This window comes from Schistocerca piceifrons, chromosome 2 (genome assembly GCF_021461385.2).
Source record: "Schistocerca piceifrons isolate TAMUIC-IGC-003096 chromosome 2, iqSchPice1.1, whole genome shotgun sequence".
NCBI classification, from domain to species: Eukaryota; Metazoa; Arthropoda; class Insecta; order Orthoptera; family Acrididae; genus Schistocerca; species Schistocerca piceifrons.
In genome coordinates, this window is record NC_060139.1 from 230,288,252 (window position 1) to 230,309,507 (window position 21,256).

The 21,256-nt window shown below is 43.7% G+C and overlaps 1 protein-coding gene across 1 annotated transcript in view; it reads left to right on the forward strand.

Annotated features, from left to right (window-relative positions):
* The window catches only part of LOC124775274 (agrin-like), a 369,325-nt gene that overhangs the window by 157,747 nt on the left and 190,322 nt on the right, over window positions 1-21,256 (forward strand). The window contains exon 9 of the mRNA XM_047250112.1: window positions 13,413-13,535. Coding sequence (XP_047106068.1) covers window positions 13,413-13,535 — 123 coding nt within the window. The remainder of the gene's footprint in view (window positions 1-13,412; window positions 13,536-21,256) is intronic.

Sequence of the window (21,256 nt, forward strand, 5' to 3'; positions counted from 1 at the left end):
ACGTTCCTCTTTCACGATTCTTAAACCAAGTGTTAGCGATGATTAAATCACGCTCTGTGAAAAATTCTACTAGGCGTATTCCTGTTTCATTCCATTTATCCAGTCCATATTCACCTGCAATTTTTCCTTCTCTTTCTTTTCCTATTATCGGATTACAGCTCCCATCACATTTAAATTTTCGCCCCCCCCTCCCTTAACTAGCTGAATAATTTCTTTTATTTCATCATACATTTCCTCAATCTTCTCATCATCTACGCAGCTAGTTGGCATATCAACTTGTACTACTGAGATGGGTGTTGGCTTTGTGTGATATCTTGACTACATTAATGCGTTCACTATGCTGTTCGTAGTAGCTTACCCGCATTCGTATTTTGTGATTCAGTATTAAATCTACTTCATCATTAGCCCTACATGATTTTGTATTTGTAACCCTGTATTATCCTGACCAGAAGTCTTGTTCCTCCTACCACCGAACTTCTCCAGTTCCCACTATATCTACCGTCAGCGTGTCCATTTCCCTTTTTAGACTTTCTAACCTACCTGCGCGATTAAGGGATCTAACATTCCACGCTCCGATCTGTAGAGTGCTAGTTTTGTTTCTCCTGACGACGACATCCTCCTGAGTAGTTCCCGGCCAGAGATCCGATTGGGTGGGACTATTTTACTTCCGAAATATTTTACCCAAGAGCATGTCATCTTCAGTTAACCATACAGTAGAACTGCATGTCCTTGAGAATAGTTATGGCTGCAGTTTCTCTTTGCTTTCAGCTACTGGAAAGGCTGCTGTCCCTCTTGAGGAACCATATGTTTGTCTGGCCTTTCAACAGACACCCCTCCGTTGCGGGTGCTCCTGCGATGCGGCTATCTGTATCGCTGAGGCACGCAAGCCACACCACCAACGACAAAGTCCATGATTCAACGTGGGTGGAGGCAGTTACTTGTGTGTTATTGCAAGACAACGTACAAGCTAATCAACTTTATCAAAGTCTCAATCTGAAAAATGTTTGTTTTTAACGTTTTGACTTTGTTTTTTAGAGGAGTTAGAACGTGACGTATGCATGAACACACGAGTATTTGTATTTGCGAGTTGAGATAAATGTACTATTATAACTGTAAACACGCCGACGAAAGACATAAAGGGTGAACATTAATTAAACCGAAAAACTGCAGGAATAGATTACTGACTGAAAATGGAGGAGAAAAGGTCCTACGAACATGTGTCGAAAAACGCATTGTTGCCGCGGTAGATGGCGCTGACGAATGAAAGTTCCTCTGAACACATGCCCTGTGTTCCTTATATGTTGCAGGCTGTGGGCTTGACGCAACGTACTATAAGCAGCAGAATGGTCCGGTATTCATGTCAGGAACGAGCCGAGATAGTGTTTGTTAACGGCCAAGCAGATGGAAACGGTCGAGAGACAACACGGCTGTACCATAACAAGTACCCTCACAAACACCAACTACTTCACACAACATTTCATGCCCTTTTCGGGCTTTTGGATGATAATGGGTCCTTTCAGGCAGACGAACGTGCGGGGAGGCGACGGACTGTAGGTACACCAGATTTGGAGGACCTAATTCTACAGGATATTGAGACGAATCTTAGTACAAGTTCCTAGCTAGTGGTCCGCCGGCATGGTGTAAGCCATAGTACGATTATGTGTATCCTGCATCGCAATGTTTACTATCCCTTTCACCTAGAGTCTCATGGAGGCCACTTTGAATATCTGTTGTGACGTGGATGCGACGTTGCTCTGTACTGTGTTTCGGGACGATTTGTTGTCGTTGCACGCGCACCGTCTGTTTCCGGGCAAATGTCCATAGCACCTTTTTTCGTCCACTTCCAGTCACGAAACCGTCCCTGCAGTTTGTGGGTTATATTAAAGTTCACCCTGTATAATAGCAAGGCCCATGTCCCCAACACATGTCGGTAAGAGTTATCAGCTGGGCAGTGGTGACTGTTTGCCGGTATATCTTCGAACAGGTGTTTAATGTAAACTGGACAGTGCTGAATCAATCAGCGTAGAGCAATGTTGTGAGCGATATATTGTGTGTTTTTATGTGTACGCACGAATGCCACTAAGACACTAACGCTATTTTATAGGTTTGAGGGCCGGCCGCGGTGGTCTCGCGGTTCTAGGCGCGCAGACCGGAACCGCGCCACTGCTACGGTCGCAGGTTCGAATCCTGCCTCGGGCATGGATGTGTGTGATGTCCTTAGGTTAGATAGGTTTAAGTAGTTCTAAGTTCTAGGGGACTGATGACCACAGCCGTTAAGTCCCATAGTGCTCAGAGCCATTTGAACCATTCGCCATTATAGCTTTGAGAAATATGGAACGTTGTTCTTGCTCGTATCTACTACGATTGCTCTTAGAATAACAAAAAAAAATGGCTCTGAGCACTATGGGACTTAACATCTCAGGTCATCAGTCCCCTAGAACTTAGAACTACTTAAACCTAACTAGCCTAAGGACATCACACACATCCATGCCCGAGGCAGGATTCGAACCTGCGACCGTAGCGTCGCGCGGTTCCAGACTGTAGCGCCTAGAACCGCTCGGCCATTGGCGGCCGGCTCTTAGAATAACAGATTTACATTATTTAACACCCGCAGAGGGTGACTACGTAAATTTACGATTACAGAAATACGTCCTCGAAAATGGGAAACGACCTAAATCACCTTATCTTAAAATGATTTTATAAGAGCTAGGTGGTAAATGGAGTTGTCTCTTTACTCTTCTATTTGTTACTGCACTGTTGAGTCTTACATAGTTTGTCTTAGTTTTTAATACAGTCAGCACCACTGCTATTTTTAGAATCTGTTTTAAGAAGTCTGTCGTGGAATAAAATGCCCGAAAACTGCTCAGATGTGTTCACGACAGTCTTGTCGTCGGCATTCACACAAGCTACGTATGACGTGGGTTGGAAGGGTACTAAAGTGGAAAGTACCTCCATAAAAGCGGTGTCGCGCAGCTGAGCTGCGATGCAACAGAGGTGAGTTTAAGAGCAACGAACCAAGGGGAAGAGAGGACGGTTAGAATTATAGCCTCCTAAAGTGGAGTGTCTGGCTGAAGCTACAAAGTCACATTCCTTAACTGTCACCTCACAAGACCAACTACGCTTCTACAGATAATGATATTGGCCTGAAGAATATGTCAGAGACAAAAATAAAGTGCGTAGATATATTCTTAAAGGTGTAGCTTGTCAGACGCTACGCTGACGATTAAGCGCTGATGTTACTGTTAATTTGTTCAAGAATACAAATAGATGTCCTTTTATTTTATCTCAGTATATCCATTGCAAGAATACAAACAGATGTCCTTTTATTTTATCTCAGTATATCCATTGTGGATGATGAACTGCGACTGTGATTTGGCCCATATGGCTCTGAGCACTATGGGACTTAACATCTGAAGTCACCAATCACTTAGACTTAGTAATACGTAATCGTAACTAACCTAAGGACAGCACACGCATCCACGACCGACGCAGGATTCGAACCTGCGACCGTAGGAGCAGCGCGGTTCCGGACTGAAGCGCCTAGAACCGCTCGGCCACAATGGCCGGCGACTATGATTTAAACTGACGATTTATCTGGTAATAAATATGCAACCAGTCGCTTTTATACGATTCATTCAACCATGGCCTTTTCTTCGAGCCACTGCAGGCTCGTCATCAGAAAGAGGTGTTACAAGAACATTATGCTGTGGACCAAGTGCAGCTAGATGCAATGCAGGTGCCGCTGGCGGAAATAACGGAAGTTTGGTAATCGGTAACGAAACATTTACGAACCTGAAAGTTTTTTATGTTTCAGCTACTCACAGTGCACTGCCTTTTGGTATCCATATCAGATCGCTTTTTATAACGTGCATTATTAAGCTATGTACACAAATATACACAGTATTCAGCTAAACTTGGTTTTACACTGGTTCACAGAAAGTAAACACTCGATATTTTTTACAAAGAATATGAATGTGATGGAAAACTGGACATATTTAAGTTTTTCAGTCGAAGGGGATCCATATGTTCTTCGTAGCGGGTTGAAAAATTACTGTTTGGCCTATGTAGAAGCAAGAACAGAAGCATGTGAGTTTGTATATGATACAATTTTTGTGCCATTCTCCAGTGGATTCATCACTGTGAACAATTTTATTTTATGTTTATTTTCAGTGTGGAAGGATATTTTTATGTTATGTGGTCTGAAGAAATTTGAAAGTTTGTATGACACTTTGCCAAGGAATGGAAGATGGACAAATTCTGGCATCTCTTTTTTAGCTTGTAATGGTGATGGTAGTTGCTTGAGTTTACTTTGGATTTTTCTACTGGGGTGTTTACCAAAGACGCATTATAACCATTATTTTGAGGTATAGATTTAAGTATGTTCATTTCTTTACATGCATCTTCTTCACTAATATGTGTGCGGAGCATACAGTTTACAGATGACCTGAAGAAATCAATTTCGTGTTGGTTCGGGTAGCATGAGGTATTGTTAATGGCAACATCACTGGTAGTGAGTTTTCTGTGTCTCGAATTAAAAACAGCCCACAGTTGCACTAAATTATGTGTATTTTAAACCTTGATCATGGTTTCAGCTATGATGATATAGCCTTCTCCAGAAGTCATACACACTAATAAATAAAAAATATCTTATCCCAGCGGCTGCGTCAAGACTGTTTCGAACGTAAGTAAAATTACATATGGCACCGCATGTCCTCCGCCACTACCTCTGTTATCAGATAACATACGTAAAGACTGTGGACAAACTCGAGAAACAAAATTAAAATCTTATGGGTTGTTAGGCCATTCACAGATACGTGGATGACACCTTTGTGATATGGCCACATGGTAAAGATCAACTACTTGAGTTCCTGCAGCACCTCAGCGGTATACATGAAAACATCAAGTTTACCATGGAGAAAAACGGAAGCCTACCCTTCCTGGACATCCTGGTTACTAGAAACGCAGGAGGCACGCTGGGACATACAGTATATTGGAAGGAAACACGTACTGAACTATATCTCAACCCTAGGAGCTGTCACCATTCAGCGCAACGCAGCTCTGTACTTAACACCTTGGTGCTCAGGGCGAGGCCCATTTGCGACAAGAAGAGCTTACCGAGTGAATTACAACATCTAAAGGAAACCTTCAGAAGAAACGGCTACAGCGAGAAACTAATAGGAAGAGCTTTGAGGAACAATAAGAAGAGAGGAGCAGAGAGACTGGAAGAGGGCGACACGAGAGGTTGTGCGTTCCTGCCGTATGCGGGACCACCAACTGCGAAGATCGCAAGAATCCTTAAGAAGCACCAAGTGAAGACCGTCTTTCACGCAGCAAAGAAAATCAAGGATATTCTTGGATCGACCAAAAACCCACTAGTACTAATGACGCCGGGTGTTTATAGAATTGGATGCGAATGTGGAATGCAATACATAGGGCAGGCGTAACGTTGCATTACACAGAGCCGTACGGAACATATAATAAACGTCCGTCTTGGACAGGTTGACATGTCCGCGGCGGCGGAACACAGCATCAACGAAAAGCATACCATCGAATTTGAAGAAACAAAGAAACTATGCAGCGCCAGAGGATTTTGGAATTCGGTGATAAAAGAAGCGGTAGAGATTCGTCTGCACGAAAATTTAATTAATCGAGACAGTGGTCACCATCTCAATACAGCTTGGGATCCTGCAATTAGGAAATTCGGCATGAACGCTCCGGTCCGAAGGGGACCGCGGCCGGCGCTGATATGAAGACACCGGGAATCGACACCCGCACGCACATCCCCCCCCCTCCACCACCACCACCACCGGTGGCGCCAAATGCCCGGCGCGATTCCGCTGGCACGTGATTAGTCGGCTACCGGAATCTGATAGCGATCCAGAGGCTACAAAGGCGCGCGACAGACAGCATCCCAGTACCCAATCCCTTAATCCTGTTCCTTCCTATATAACACCAATCATCTCGCCTACCTCAGGCAAGTACCAGACACAAAAAGAACAATCATCACGTATCACAGACACCAAAAAACTACAGAAATAATCACACACATACGTACACAGGGGAGTAAAACCCGAAAGGCTACAAACTCCCCTTCACACTTCCCCAAAGAGGGGAAAGTAAAAGATAAGAGCAGCAGTAGCAGCAGCATCCCGACAGCAAGCCTCGCCAACAAGCCTGGACGCTCGAAGGGAAGAAGAGGAGAACAAGTTGCTGCGATCGTCAGCCTCCTGGGTCAAGCGCTCGGGCTGGACAGCAAGCAGAAGAGGAGGAAGCCTGTACAGTGCTTTCGCTGTCAGAAGCTGGGGCACTTCGCTGCGGACTGCACAGGAGTACTCGCGTGTTTGAAGTGTGCAAAGTCGCACCTCACACGCAAGTGCACGAAGCCCAGGGACGTCACCACTACATGTTCCAACTGCGGCGGTTCACACGCTGCCAATCACCGTGGCTGCAGTTATCTCAAGAGCTGTGGTCGCGGGAAAGGACGGAATACACGCCGACGGCGAAATACCGTGCAAGAAGAGGTGGCAATGGACCAAGACGCGGTAAACGTTCCGCCCGCGCATCACGTCATTGGCACTTCTGCTGCTGCAATCCCGACAGCATTCGCAAGATCGATGATGCTGTCGCCAACGCAGTTGCCGCTTTCAAATCTGCCATGGCAGAGGAGAGGGCTGCACTGTGGACCGAGGTCGACGAGCTACGCCTCGAGGTCGGGCAGCTCCGCGAGTTGGTGGCCTGCAAGTCTCGCAAGGGGCGAGACGTTATGACTGCCACCATCGCCACGCAGATGGACGCTCTCCCGGCTCCTGCGGTAACGCAGGGCGCTATGGGGTTGCCCACGAAGGTGGCGAATGAGATGTCAGCCCCATTCCTCTTCCTCGTATCGCTAGTTTCCTAGCACCCACTGTATTTTGTCCTGTCGAGCTCTGACAAGATTTAGCTTACCCTTTTAATTCCAGTCAATTTTATCTTGTATTAGTGGAGTAAATGCCAATAGACAACAGACTCCGATTTTGTAGACCACCTCAGGGGAGGTTGTCCATACCCTCCTCGAAAGGGGAGGGTTCGCGGAAACAAGATTCCGAGTCAGCTCCACCAGCAACGCGGGAGGACGTGGGCGAAGTCATCGAAACGCCCGCCCGCCCTCCCGAGAACAAGGCGAAACAGCCGCTGCTGGAAGATGAATGCACAACTGTTGCGCCCATCCAAGAACAAGATACAGAAGAGGTAGTCAATACGCCGCCAACAGAGACAGAGATGACTGCGCCAGGACCACTGAAGATGGTCGCAAAATCATTGCGTGACAAGACGTACGCGCATCACAATACCCCGTACCCTTTTTCCGACTTCAATATCCCTAAACCACCTCTACCCCACAAGCCTTATGATTTCGGTTGGGCAATTGCGAATCTAACCACCGTTATTCCTAAGAGGGATTTGGACCTCATAAACCGCTTCCCTATTTTTAATGAGCATGACTGGCAGCGCATAATCGCTGCTATCCCAATGGTTAAGCAGAAGAAGAAGAACAAACATTCCTCTTCCTCGTATCGCTAGTTTCCTAGCACCCACTGTATTTTATCCTGTCGAGCTCTGACAAGATTTAGCTTACCCTTTTAATTCCAGTCAATTTTATCTTGTATTAGTGGAGTAAATGCCAATAGACAACAGACTCCGATTTTGTAGCCACCTCAGGGGAGGTTGTCCATACCAGAGAGCAGAGAGAGACAGCATCCCGAAGCCCTAGGGAACCCCACACTCAGTCCACCCCCTCGGATCAGTTGTTGGGCATTATGGTCCAGACCATGAACCTCTTCATGGAAATTATGAAAGAATTCAGGGAGGCCCATAAGCAGAACACCCAGATCCTCGTTGCCCTTCAGGCAGCAGTCCAGCAGTCGCTCCCCTCTGCGACTTCTTCAATAGTTGCAAAACCCCATCATGGATAGATGACCAACTATCCAAGGCCTGACAATGTGTGTCTTTAACGCTGACTGCATTGTTAATCAATGAGTTCAGAGAACTCACGAAGGAGTTCTCCATCGACATATGCATGAAGGGGGATACCCACCTAAAACCGGGAATAAAAGTGACAGTCCTCAACTACGTTAGCTGCCGTAAGGATAGGCCAACCCAAGGCGGAGGAGTGGCCATTTACATAAAAAGAGGGATCCCCCACCACCAAGTATTCATACCAGCTACGAATAAAATCGAAGCAGTGGCGGTGGAAGTAACCACTGCCACCCGACCCCTATCAATTGTTGCAATCTACCGACCCCCCACTTGACGAAATAGACGAGGGAGGCATAGCTGCTATGGGGCTAATTGAAGGAGGTGACTTCAATGCCAAACATCCAGATTGGAACTCTAGAGCAGGCGTCAAACTGCAACGACTAGAGCGCGACCACCACTTCGAAACAGGTGGTCCCGTCGAGCCCACACACTTTAAAAAAATGGAGGTAAGCCCGACGTGTTAGACATAGACCTCACCAGGAGGATCGTGGGGTTTGTGGCAGCAAGGACAGTCAACAGAATGTCCTCCGAGCACAACCCAGTGATTCTACAGATCGATGTGGGAGGATGGGTAGCACTTCCACGGTACCAGACGTCTTACAAACGTACATACTGGTAGCGATACCGAGAAACTGTCGCCTCCGCCACCTACTGCCGAAACAGTAGAACAAGCGCTACAAGATCTAACAGGTTCCATCTTGCAACCGGCGGCGGAAAGGGCCGCCAACTCCCCCCCCCCCCCCCCCCCCCCCCCCCCCCGCCACCACAATGGGACTGGCCGCCCTGCAAATACAGCTCCCGGAACATTTCCTAGCTCAAATTCGACATAAGAACACAGTGGCAAAAGAGTGTGGAAGATCACCAGAAATAAGGCCACTGCGAGCCTACTCAATCGTCTACCTGTAGACCTGAAGGTCGCGCGCAATGAGCACAGAAAACAGCAATGGCAAAACCACCTCACAGCTCTCAAAGTAGATGATCACAAACTATGGCAACCAGTTCACAAAAAGACGCGCTAGGATGCCGCCACTGCAACGGCGAACAGGGTCTGGCCTACATACATGTTGGAAAGGCCAACGCCCTCGCCGACTCCTTGGAGAAGCAGTTTCAAGCGATAGAACCCCAGGATGAAGAACATGAAGAGGTAGTCCGTCGTCAACTGGCCGTCTTCCTCAGTGATGAGGAGGACCCAGAGGACGAACCCATACTTTTCGCCCCCTAGAACGTGGCAAAAGTAATTAGGTCCCTCCCACAAAAAAGGCGCCAGGACACGACAGTGTCACCAATTAGTTATCAACCTCCTACCCTCGGCGATCACACACCTTGCGAACGTCTTCAACGAGATTACTCGTTCCCTCCAGTTCCCAGCTTGCTGGAAACACGCCGAAGTGGTCGCAATACACAAACTAGGGAAAGACACTCTATTCCCGCAGCACTACAGGCCGATTAGCCTCTTGCCAACTCTCAGCAAGATCTATGAGCACCTCCTGCTAAAACCCATACAGGAACATATATCCAGAGAGCAACTTTTGCCGGATTTCCAATTCGGATTCCGGCAGAACCACTCTGCCCCACAACAGATCATGAGAGTGGTTGAAGCAGCCACATAGGGCTTCAACCACAGAGGCTACTGCGGGATAGTGCTACTAGACGTAGCCAAAGCCTTCGACTCAGTATGGCATAGAGGGCTACTCTACAAGTTATACGCACAAGGGTGCATAGTTAAGCAAATCAAAAGCTATCTCACGAATAGGACTTTCTCTGTCACAGCCTTCTACACACGAAATGCGAACAAGTACCTGGTCATCCGTAGGCTACAAAGGGTTTTAGATGACACAGATACTTGGGCCCGTCGCTGGCGCATCACCATCAACTCTGAAAAGACACAGGCTATGCCGATGACCCGGAGGCTCGGAAGGCGCGGACCTCCTCAAAGCACACCCCTCCCCCCTCCACCTTCGCCTAAACGGAACCCAACTCCCCTGGCACAGAACCGTCAAGTACCTTGGCGTAACCCTGAACTCTCGTCTTACGTGGAAACCCCACATAGACGAGGTCCACAGGGAGGTATGTGCCAGAATGTCCATCTTATACCCAGTCCTCAACTCAACCAGCTCCCTTCCCTGCTCTGTGGGTGTGAATGTATATCAGGCCCTGATATGACCAGTAATGGAGTATGTATGCCCTGTCTGGGGATACGTGACGAAGCATCACCTGGATAAACTCCAGAGGCTGCAGAACCACGCCCTCAGGAGGGCACTGCGTCTGCCCCTCGGATTCCCTATTGACGATCTGCACGCCGCAGCAGAAATCCCACTCCTAAAAGAGCGTTTCCAAGGTCTGGCAAGGGCCTTCTATGAAGGCTCTTCCAGGTCTGGAAACGTCCTCATCCACTCCCGTGACAAGCACAAACGCCCAATGACGTCTTCGACGACTTAAGTCGAAGATAAAATGCCTATATCCAATTCCTGATCCTCCTTCCTCCCCCATAATACCAATCATCAAGCAAACCCCAGGCAAGTACCAGACACACACAGAACAATCATCACTTCACGCAGACACTTAAAAATCACAGAAATAAACACATGCACAAGTACAAAGAGGAGTAAAAGCCGCAAGGCTACAAACTCACCCACACATTTCCCCAAAGAGGGGAAAGTATTAGACGATAGTGAGTGAGCAGTATCCCGACACTTCACCTGAAGATGTTGAATACGCAGTCCATTGAAACGTTCTGACTGGAAGACGACGCCACTCGGCTGATAACACGTGAACATTTCATAGCAGTATCGTGTACTTCGTTTGGTTCCCTAAAATCGAACAAAAGAGTAATAGAAAACTTTCACATGGAACGGTAGTAAAGATCGAATCCGAGCAAAAGGCTGAGCAGTCTTTGCGCTGTCATCCGCGCTATAAGAACCGCTGACAGTAATTGTATTTGGCATGCCGCTTGATTCTGCGAGCACATCGTCCTGATTGGCTAAATTCAATGCTAATTAAATCTGAAATGGCGCAAGGTATCAAACTTTTTCCTTAACAATTATTTCTCAGCACAAAATACGCTGAAACACACCTACACATTTTTCAGACTGCTTATGACCAACCTGTATTCAGAGATTGGACAAATATATGGAAACACCGAGTGAAATGCACGCTTGAACATAAATGCAGATGCTAGCCAAGCCTACGGGTTGCCCTGTTGTATTTGATCACGAACGACACCTTTGCCGTGTCCTCAAAACATTGCAGGTGCCAGTCGGGGTCAGAAAAGTGTTCTGTGTAGCTGTGAGTGCGTTACGTCGAAACTAAGTAAAGTAGAAAGTGGGCAAATTGGTGCTTCTCGTATCGCAGGCGTTCCCGTAACCAAGGCAGCGAAGTATTTGGTGGTTCAAGAGACAACGTATCGAAGAATTCCACCGCATACAGAGAAAGCTAAATCACAACACGGACGAAAGAGTCTATTGAGTGATCATGACCGACGGCGTTTGAAGAGGATTGTGACGAAACATAAGCGGACAACAGCCGCAAAGGTCATTGCAGAACTCGCGAACGCTGTCAGCACCAAAACAACACTAAGAGAGCTGCATGAGCAGCAACTGCAACGCGAGCTGGAATTCCAAAAGCATGCATTGGTAATGCAAATGCCGTAACAGTAAAACATGGAGCCTAAGCCATAACAACTGCACAAGCAACAGAAGAAAGGCATTTTGTCGGATGAGTGTTTTCACACTGTGTTTGCAACTTCTGTCCCAGTTTACGTCCCAAGAGTGAAACAGGGCGGGTACGGTGATGACTTGCATAGCCATATCATGGTATTCCATGGTCCCCATGGTTACTTTAGAAGGTCGCATTAGTGCCAAGGGTTATTTGCTTTTGATCGGCTCTACACCATGATTGTAACCCAGCGATGATGTAGATTTCCAAGACGACACGTCTCACACAGCTCACATCGCCCTGGACTGGTTAATGCATCTCCCATGGCCTCCAACGTCAGTAGATGTCAGTATTATTTAGTCGTTGTGGTCTACTTTGGAGAAAAGGGTACATGGACGCTATCCACCCTTATCATTTTTACCTGAACTTGCAACTATTTTCAGGAAGAATGATATAATATTCGACTGATAACTATACAACAGCTGTATTTATCCATTCGAGACAACTGGGAGCTGTTTTGAATCCCAACGATTTTCCTACAGCGTATCGACCATGTAAATGTATAGTGTTTCTGCTGTTTCCATATTTTTGTCCACCGTCTGGTGAATCAGAACTCCACCGATAAACTTTCAGAGGTGGTAGTAAGGAGCTCTGGCTCTGAACACTACGGGACTCAACTTCTGAGGTCATTAGTCCCCTAGAACTTAGAACTAGTTAAACCTAACTAACCTAAGACATCACAAACATCCATGCCCAAGGCAGGATTCGAACCTGCGACCGTTGCGGTCTTGCGGTTCCAGACTGCAGTGCCTTTAACCGCATGGCCACTTCGGCCGGCTAGTAAGGAGCAAAGCAAGAAAAAAATGGGCTCTAAAATGCGCCCTTTAAAAGCCATGAGCCCGTGTTCATCATCGCTACTGTGAGAAACATCCCTTCTACTGAAAGTTGTTTGCTTTCCGTACTTTGTGAGGTGCTAGTACGTAGGAAAACAACAAAAAATGTCCAATAAACATAGGCTGTAAAGTGTCTACCGTAAGAGCTATGAACACTTGTTCATCTTCGCTCTTGTGAATTTTATCTCCTATGCTAAACAAGAGCTCATAGCTGATAAGGATTGCATTTTAGAGTACACGCTTACTGAACACATTTCTCCTCTCCGGGTCCATACTATCTCGTCCCGTAATGTAAAAAGCAAAGAGCTCGCAGCAGAATAAATTCTGAGACATCTCTTCTACTGAGAGCTCTTTGCTTTCCATAGTTTGAGGGGTAGTAGTATGGACCAAAACAAGAATAAATGTCTAGTACACATAGGCTATAAAGTGCATACCTTAAGAACTATAAGCCCTTGTTCATATCCGCTACCATGAAACATCTCCTCTACTAAACAAGGGCTCATAGCTCTTAAGGAATGCATTTTAGAGTACATGATTACCGAAAAGTTTTTTCTTGTTTGGTCCATACCGTATCCTCCCAAAATACGGAAGGAAAAGAGTTTGCGTGGAAGAGATGTGTCTCACAGTATCGAAGACGAACAAATAGACATAGCTCTTAAGGTATGAATTTTAGAAGCAATATTTACTAAACATTTTCTTCTTGCTTTCGTCCATGGTACCATCTTCGAATGATTGTCGGTAGAGTCCTGGTTCACCCCTTATGTCTGAATAAATACGTTAATGTTTCACTAAGCAAGCAAGTATCCTTGCTCAGTGTCCCGGCGATGTTTAATAGTTGTCGCGATGTTCCAGACGTCACAGCGGCGCTGAGGGGTTGTGAGGACGAGTTCTTCGGCTGCTGCCCAGACGGGAAGACAGCGGCCCAGGGACCGGACTACGCCGGCTGTCCTTCGCTGTGCGGCTGCAACAAGCTCGGTAAGAGACGGCCTCCGTGGCGTCACGAGCACCCAGCGTCGCGGCGTAGGAAAACCAAGGACGAGGGTCAGAGCCTGCAAGAACTATCACCCTTAGTTTCGAATGCCCACGTCTTTTGTGTGTCCACATTTCCTCTTCATTTGTTTTTTTTTTTTAGTCATGTCTTCAGACTAATTTGATGCGGCCTGCCACGAATTCCTCTCCCGTATCAACCTCTTCATCTCTGAGTAGCAATTGCCACTTACGTCCTCAGTTATTTGCTGGATATATTCGGATCTCAGATTTCCTCTACAGATTTTAACCTCTACAGCTCCCTCTAATACCATGGAAGTTATTCCCCGATTAGAGATTAGATTAGATTATATTAGTACTTGTTCATAGATCAAGAATACGACACTGCGTAATGATGTGGAACGTGTCAGGTTAATAAAAGGTGTCAGTACAAGATATTACATTACACCAAATATTACATGACACTTAATATGTATTTTTTTGTGGGTTGTAGGGAAATTACCCATTTACTATATCCAAAAATTCATCTAATGAGTAGAAGGAGTTGCCATTCAGAATTTTTTTTAAATTTGTTTTTAAATGCTATATGGCTATCTATCAGACTTTTGATGCAATTAGGTAAGTGACCAAAGACTTTTGTGGCAATATAATTTACCCCCTTCTGAGCCAAAGTTAGATTTAACCTTGAGTAGTGAAGATCATCCATTCTCCTAGTATTGTAACCACGTACACTGCTATCACTATTGAATTCGTTCGGACATATATATATATATATATATATATATATATATATATATATATATATATATATATATATATATATATATATATTGTGAGGCTACAGTGTGGGTCCATAGCTCTTTAAATAAGTCTCAGGAGCATGATCTTGGATGAGCTCCAGCAATTATTCTGATTACACGCTTTTGTGCAATGAATATTCTTTTACTCAATGATGAGTTACCCCAGAATATGACGCCATAAGAAAGCAGAGAATGAAAATAGGCGTGGTAAGCTAATTTACTCAGATGTAAATCGCCAAAATTTGCAATGACCCTAATAGCATAAGTAGCTGAGCTCAAACGTTTCAGCAGATCTTCAGTGTGGTTTTTTTAGTTCAACCCATCATCAATGCATGCACGTAGAAATTTTGAATATTCTACCTTAGATACCGATTTCTGATCGAAGTCTATATTTATTAATGGTGTCATTCCATTTAGTGTGTGGAACTGTATATACTGTGTTTTGTCAAAGTTTAATGAGAGCCCATTTGCAGAGAACCAATTAATGATTTTCTGAAAAACATCGTTTACAATTTCATCAGTTAATTCTTGTCTGTTGGGTGTGATAGCTATTCTTGTATCATGGGCAGAAAGTACCAGCGTTGCATCTTCGTGAATATAGAATGGCAAGTCATTAATATATATTAAGAACAGCAGAGTACCCAAGACCGAACCTTGCGGCACACCATTCTTGATTGTTCCCCAGTTTGAGAAATCACCAGTTTTTTGCATATTATGTGAACTGCTTATTTCAACTTTCTGCCCTCTTCCAGTTAGGTATGATTTAAACCGTTTGAGCGCTGTCCCATTCATACCACAGTACTTGAGCTTATCTGGAAGTATTCCATGATTTACACAGTCAAAAGCCTTTGAGAGATCACAAAAAATCCCAACGGGTGACTTCCGGTTACTCAGAGCATATAATATTTCATTAGTGAAAGTATATATAACATTTACCATTGAAAAACCTTTCTGGAAACCAAACTGACATTTTGTTAAAACTTTATTTTTACAAAGGTGTGAAGCTACTGCACAATACATTACTTTTTCAAGAATTTTGGATAAGGCAGTCAGAAGAGAGATTGAGCAGTAGTTGTTGACGTCAGATGTATCAGATTTTTTATGTAGCGGTTTAACAATGGGAAACTTCAGTCTATCTGGGAAAATACCCTGCTTCGGAGAGCTATTACATATGTGGCTAAGAATCCCACTTATCTCTTGGGAACAAGCTTTTATTATCCTGCTGGAAATGCCATCAAGTCCATGAGAACTTTTATTCTTGAGAGAGTTTATTATCTTCCTAATTTCAGAAGGAGAGGTGGGTGGAATTTTAATTGTATCAAATTGTGTGGGGAACGCCTCTTCCATTAGCTACCTTGCTTCTTCTAATGAACATTTAGATCCTATTTTCTCTACAACATTTAAAAAATGATTATTCAAAATGTTTTCGACTTCCAGTTTGTTGTTTGTCAAGTTTCCATTCGCTTTGATGGTAATGCTGTCATCCTGTACTCTTGGTTGCCCTGTCTCCCTTGTAACAATATTCCAAATTGTTTTGATTTTGTTATCAGAGGTATCAGTCTCAGACATGATGCACATGCTTCTGGACTTTTTAATAAACTTTCTTAATGTAGCACAGTAGTTTTTATAATGTTTGGCTGTTTCTGGATCATTACGCTTTCTTGTTGTTAGATACAGTTCCCTTTAGTGGTTATAAGATATTTTTATTCCTTTAGTAAGCCAAGGGTTTTTGCATGGTTTGTTATAATTAGATTGAACTACTTTCTTGGGGAAACAGTTTTCAAACTCTCTTACAAGGGTATCATGAAATAAGTTATACTTTAAATTAGCATCGGGTTCCTTGCACACTTCATCCCAGTCTAACTGCTGAAGATTTTCCCTGAAATTTCTAATTGTTGAGTCATTAATTGAATGCACAACTTTGAAGGGTAGTGTTGAATTACTGAATGGAGCTATATCACATACTGTAACTAGCTGAGCACCATGATCAGAAAGGCCATTCTCAACAGGACAAGAATTTGTGTTTTTAAACTTATCTTGGTCTATAAAAGTGTTATCTATCAATGTGCTGCTGTTCTTTACTACCTGAGTAGGAAAATTAATGACAGACATCAAATTGAAAGAACCGAGCAAGACTTTCAGGTCATTCTTCCTATTACACTCTTTCAGTGAATCAACATTGAAGTCTCCACAAATAATAATTTGCTTTCCCCTGTCTGACAGATAGCACAACAAGGTATCCAAGTTTTCCAGGAATAAATGAAAGTTTCCTGAAGGGGACCTATATACTGTTACAATTATAAAAGAGCCCTCCTTCAGTTTAAGTTGACAGGCACATGCTTCTATATGTTGCTCTAGACAAAATTTTTTGTGTCTAAGCTTTTTACACAGTGATACCTTTTGACACATATGGCAGCTCCTCCTCTCACCTTATTCTCTCTACTCGCATGTGCAGCTAGTTTATAACCACTGATGTTTACCTTTTCCATATCAGACACCATGTGATGCTCAGACAGGCATAGTATATCTATTACATTATCAGATTCAATGTCATCTAAACAAACCAGTAGCTCATCTACTTTATTCTTCAATCCCAGAATATTTTTGTGAAAAATTGTAACATTATTTTTTGCTTTACTTTTGTGAGAATCTACTTTTTTCTTTAATCCACCAATATTTTGGTTAAATATGGTAACATTATTATTTACTTTACTGTTGTGACAATCTTGTGAGTTTTGGACCTCTTTAGCACCTGCCTGCCTGAACTTCTCATTGGACACTGGTATTAGTCTAAAAAAGAGGTACATCATTGAGAACTAGTGTCCCCCCTTATGGATTTCGCTAACAACCCTGCCATTTTACCCTTCCCTTTCCTACTGAGGTGTAGGCCATGCCCTGTGAAATCCCCCCATCAATAGCCTCGACAGGAACCAATCCAATGTCTGACAGAGTGGTCGCCCTACACAACTGATCCAACTCCATATTTACCCTCCTGCCAGAGCGGTTCAACTGGGGCCAATCATGCTGCACGAAGGTAGGCACCAGTCCAACACTGGTATGGGTCGTTGCAGAGGCTATTTTCACCAGGTCACACTCAATACTGCAGCCCTGATCCCTATCACTACTGTTTCCCATTCCATCCACTATCATCACATGATCCTGCTTTGAGAAACCCTTGCACAAGGAACCTATATCCACTACCCCATGGCTAAGACATGCACTTCGCTTGAAAAAGTTTGTGACCTGGTACCTGTCACATAATTTTTCCTGCAAAATCTGGCCCACAGCTCTTCCATGGCTGCTACCTAGCAACAGAACTTTCCTCTTACATTCTCCTTTTTATGAAACAGTTGGTTTCCTAGTGAGATTCTGTTGCATCTTAACTACATCTACTTCTACTGGAGCCTCTTACTTACTTAACTGTGGTAGCAAGGCAAAGCTATTGGTTGTGCCCATCGAGAAACTGTCGGACACTGTCCTCTTTCTGTGGCCCCTGTTCCCAGTTACTACTTCCCACCGCTGTTTACCCTCCCCCCCCTCTTAACCTCTTCAGTTCCTCCTTCGTTCTGTCCAAATCAGCCTAAAGGGCTCTAATTTTCTCCTCCTGTTCAGCTATAATCATATCTCTTGAGCAAACCCTGCAAAAGAATGGAAGAGTCTCGTTTTCTTCCTCAACTCCAACGCCGCTACAATTTCCCCAATGAAACCACCTGTCACAAAAGCTGCACAGAACCCCTGAACTAACTTTCCTACTGCAGATCACACACTTAGCATCCCTGGTAGTTTGGAAATTAGTTAAGAGATTTACTAAGTGATAACGATAATATATTAAATAGAGATGTACAGCCTAAGTTATTTTGCTGCCTAGGTTAGCAGTATACCTCAACTTCATCTACTTCGTGACACTAATTCTGATGTTAATTCCGGCCGGTGTTGCCGTGCGGTTAAAGGCGCTTCAGTCTGGAACCGCGTGACCGCTACGGTCGCAGGTTCGAATCCTGCCTCGGGCATGGATGTGTGTGATGTCCTTAGGTTTAATTAGTTCTAAGTTCTAGGCGACTGATGACCTCAGAAGTTAAGTCGCATAGTGCTCAGAGCCAGCCATTTGATGTTAATTTTCTCACTGTTCTCATTTCTGCTACTTCTTATTACTTTTGTCTTCCTTCCATGCATATTCTGTACTCATTAGACAGTCCATTTCATTCACCAGATCATGTAAATCTTCTTCACTTCCACTCAGGATAGCAGTGTCATCAGCGAATCGTATCATTGATATCCTTTCACCTTGAATTTTGATTCCACTCCTGAACCACTCATTTATTTCCATCATTGCTTCTTCGATGTACGTATTGAACTGCAGGGGCGAAAGACTACATCGCTGTCTTACAAACTGCTGGTCATCTAATAGAAATCTTCAATTTTCTTTTCCATTCTTCTGTGTATTATTCTTTTCAGTAACTTGGGTGCATGAGCTGTTTAGCTGATTGTGCGATAATTCTCGCACTTGTCGGCTCCTGAATGCTTCGGAATTGTGTGGATTGGATTTTTCCGAAAGTTACATGGTATATTACCAGACTCATACATTGTACTCACCATCGTGAATCGTCGTTTTCTTGCCACTTCCCCCAATGATTTCAGAAATTCTGTTGGAATGTCATCTATCCATTCTACCGACTTCGATCTTAATTCTTCCAAAGCTCTTTTGAATTCTGATTCCAGTACTAGATCCCCTATCTCTTCTATATCAACTCCTCTCTTCTTCTACCACGTCATCACACAAATCTTCCATCTTTTCGAGGCTTTCGGTAGACACTTTCCAGAAATCCGCTCTTTCCTCTGTATTTAACTATGGAATTCCCATTGCATTCTTGTTACCACCCTTGCTTTTAATTTCACGAAAGGTTGTTTTGACTTTTCTGCATGCTAAGTCAGTGCTTCACACAATCATTTCTCTTTAGATTTCTTCACTTATTCTTGAAGCTGTTTCACCTTAACAGCCTGTTCTGTTTATTTCATTCCTAAGTGACTTGTATTTCCATATTTCCGATATTCCCTGAACATTTTTGTGCTTCCTTCTTTCGTCGATAACTGAAGTACTTCTTCTGTTACACATGGTTTGTTTACAGTTACCTTTTTTGTACCTATGTCTTTCTTTCCAGCTTCTGTGATTGCCCTTTTTACAGATGTCCATTTCTCTTCAACTGAACTGCCTACTGAGCTGTTTCTTATAGCAGTACTTGTAGCCTCAGAGAACTTCAGCGGATCTCGTCATTTCTTAGTAATTCTTTTAGCACTGATTCTTCCTGACTAGTCTCTTAAACTTCAGCCTATTCTTTACTAAATTTTGACCAGAGTCCATATCTGCTCCTGGGAATGCCTCACAATCCAATATCTGATTTCGGAATCTCTATCTAACCACGATGTAATCTAACTGAAATCTTCCTATCGAGTGATGAAAACATAGGATGACCGTAAAGTGTTTCCCTGATTACAATTTTTTTCCTAAGTTACGTAGACATTGATATGCTGCTGGTTGCAAATGATAGCTTAACTCACAATGATATTTTTTTCTGGATGGCCTTCCACATTCGCTGCGTTTGTTGCCCGTAGAACGTCTGGGCGATACTCAATTTCTTTCCATGTGTTTGCCAACACCTCTTCCGTCGCCGCCTCCATAGCATCTCGTATTCGTGCTGTAAGCGTTTGCACAACTGCAATAACGGGCTAACTGAACATTAGTTTCAGAACAGCCATCAAATTCAAGTTATATACCAACAGATCCTGCTCATCTGAAAAGAAAACAACATTAGCGGCGTTTGGCAATACAACAGATTACACAGCATCGAAACAATTCGCTGAAGTGAGTTTCACTTCCTTGTTGTGGTAGGACTTATACGTTAACATAAATGTAAATTCCCCTGTACCCTCAAAAAACTACAACATTTTTACACAAGGTACTCTTTACATAGTGGCGCATAGACATTAGAACAAAGCTCAATTTATAACCTAGTGCTTAATATATATCACTTGACTAGAACGTGGAAAACTACTAATTTTTACCGTTACCACACGAAATTTAGGTTTCCTTTTCTTTCTTTATTCGGGATTTAATAAATTCATTTATTAAACGGCACGTAAGATATTATTTCGTACTATTCACTTACGCTGTAGCAACGATAAACGTACAAACTGGGACCACAATTTATCTTTGACTTAGTTATTGAATTATGTCTTCAATAAAAATGTAGAATAAAAATATACAATTACTGAAAATCTCATGACTATTCCTTAGTATTATTTTCAAATAGCAATGACCCGCCGGCCAGTGTGGCCGAGCTGTTCTAGGCACTTCAGTCTGGAACCGCTACGGTCGCAGATTCGAATCCTGCCTCGGGCATGGATGTGTGTGATGTCCTTAGGTTAGTTAGGTTTAAGCAGTTCTACGTTCTAGGGGACTGATGACCTCAGATGTTAAGTGCCATTGTGCTCAGAGCCATTTGAACCATTTTGAGCAATGGCCCACCGTTTTCTTGGAAACAATTTGTTTGGTTAAATTTTTTGAGCGCGTAATGTTGACTTTAGCTCTATGGATCTTAGAGTTCCAATGGTCGATCTGACTTTGGAACAAAGGAAAGTGATTACAAGTCCTATTTCAATTAAATACTGAAAAATAACATTGCCGAATTTGGCGACTGAGATTAGTTCCTATACCAAAAAAAAAGCTTCCATATTTAAATGTTTCACTTTTTATCACTATTATGAACTTACCTCTTTGACAAGAATAGAAAGTAAATGTTCAAGGAAGTAATCACGATATAGTTATGTCGCTTTCATTACTTTAAACACTGATAGACATGAGAATGTACTTAACTCACACGAATACCCAAAATCACTTGAGAGACAAGCTAA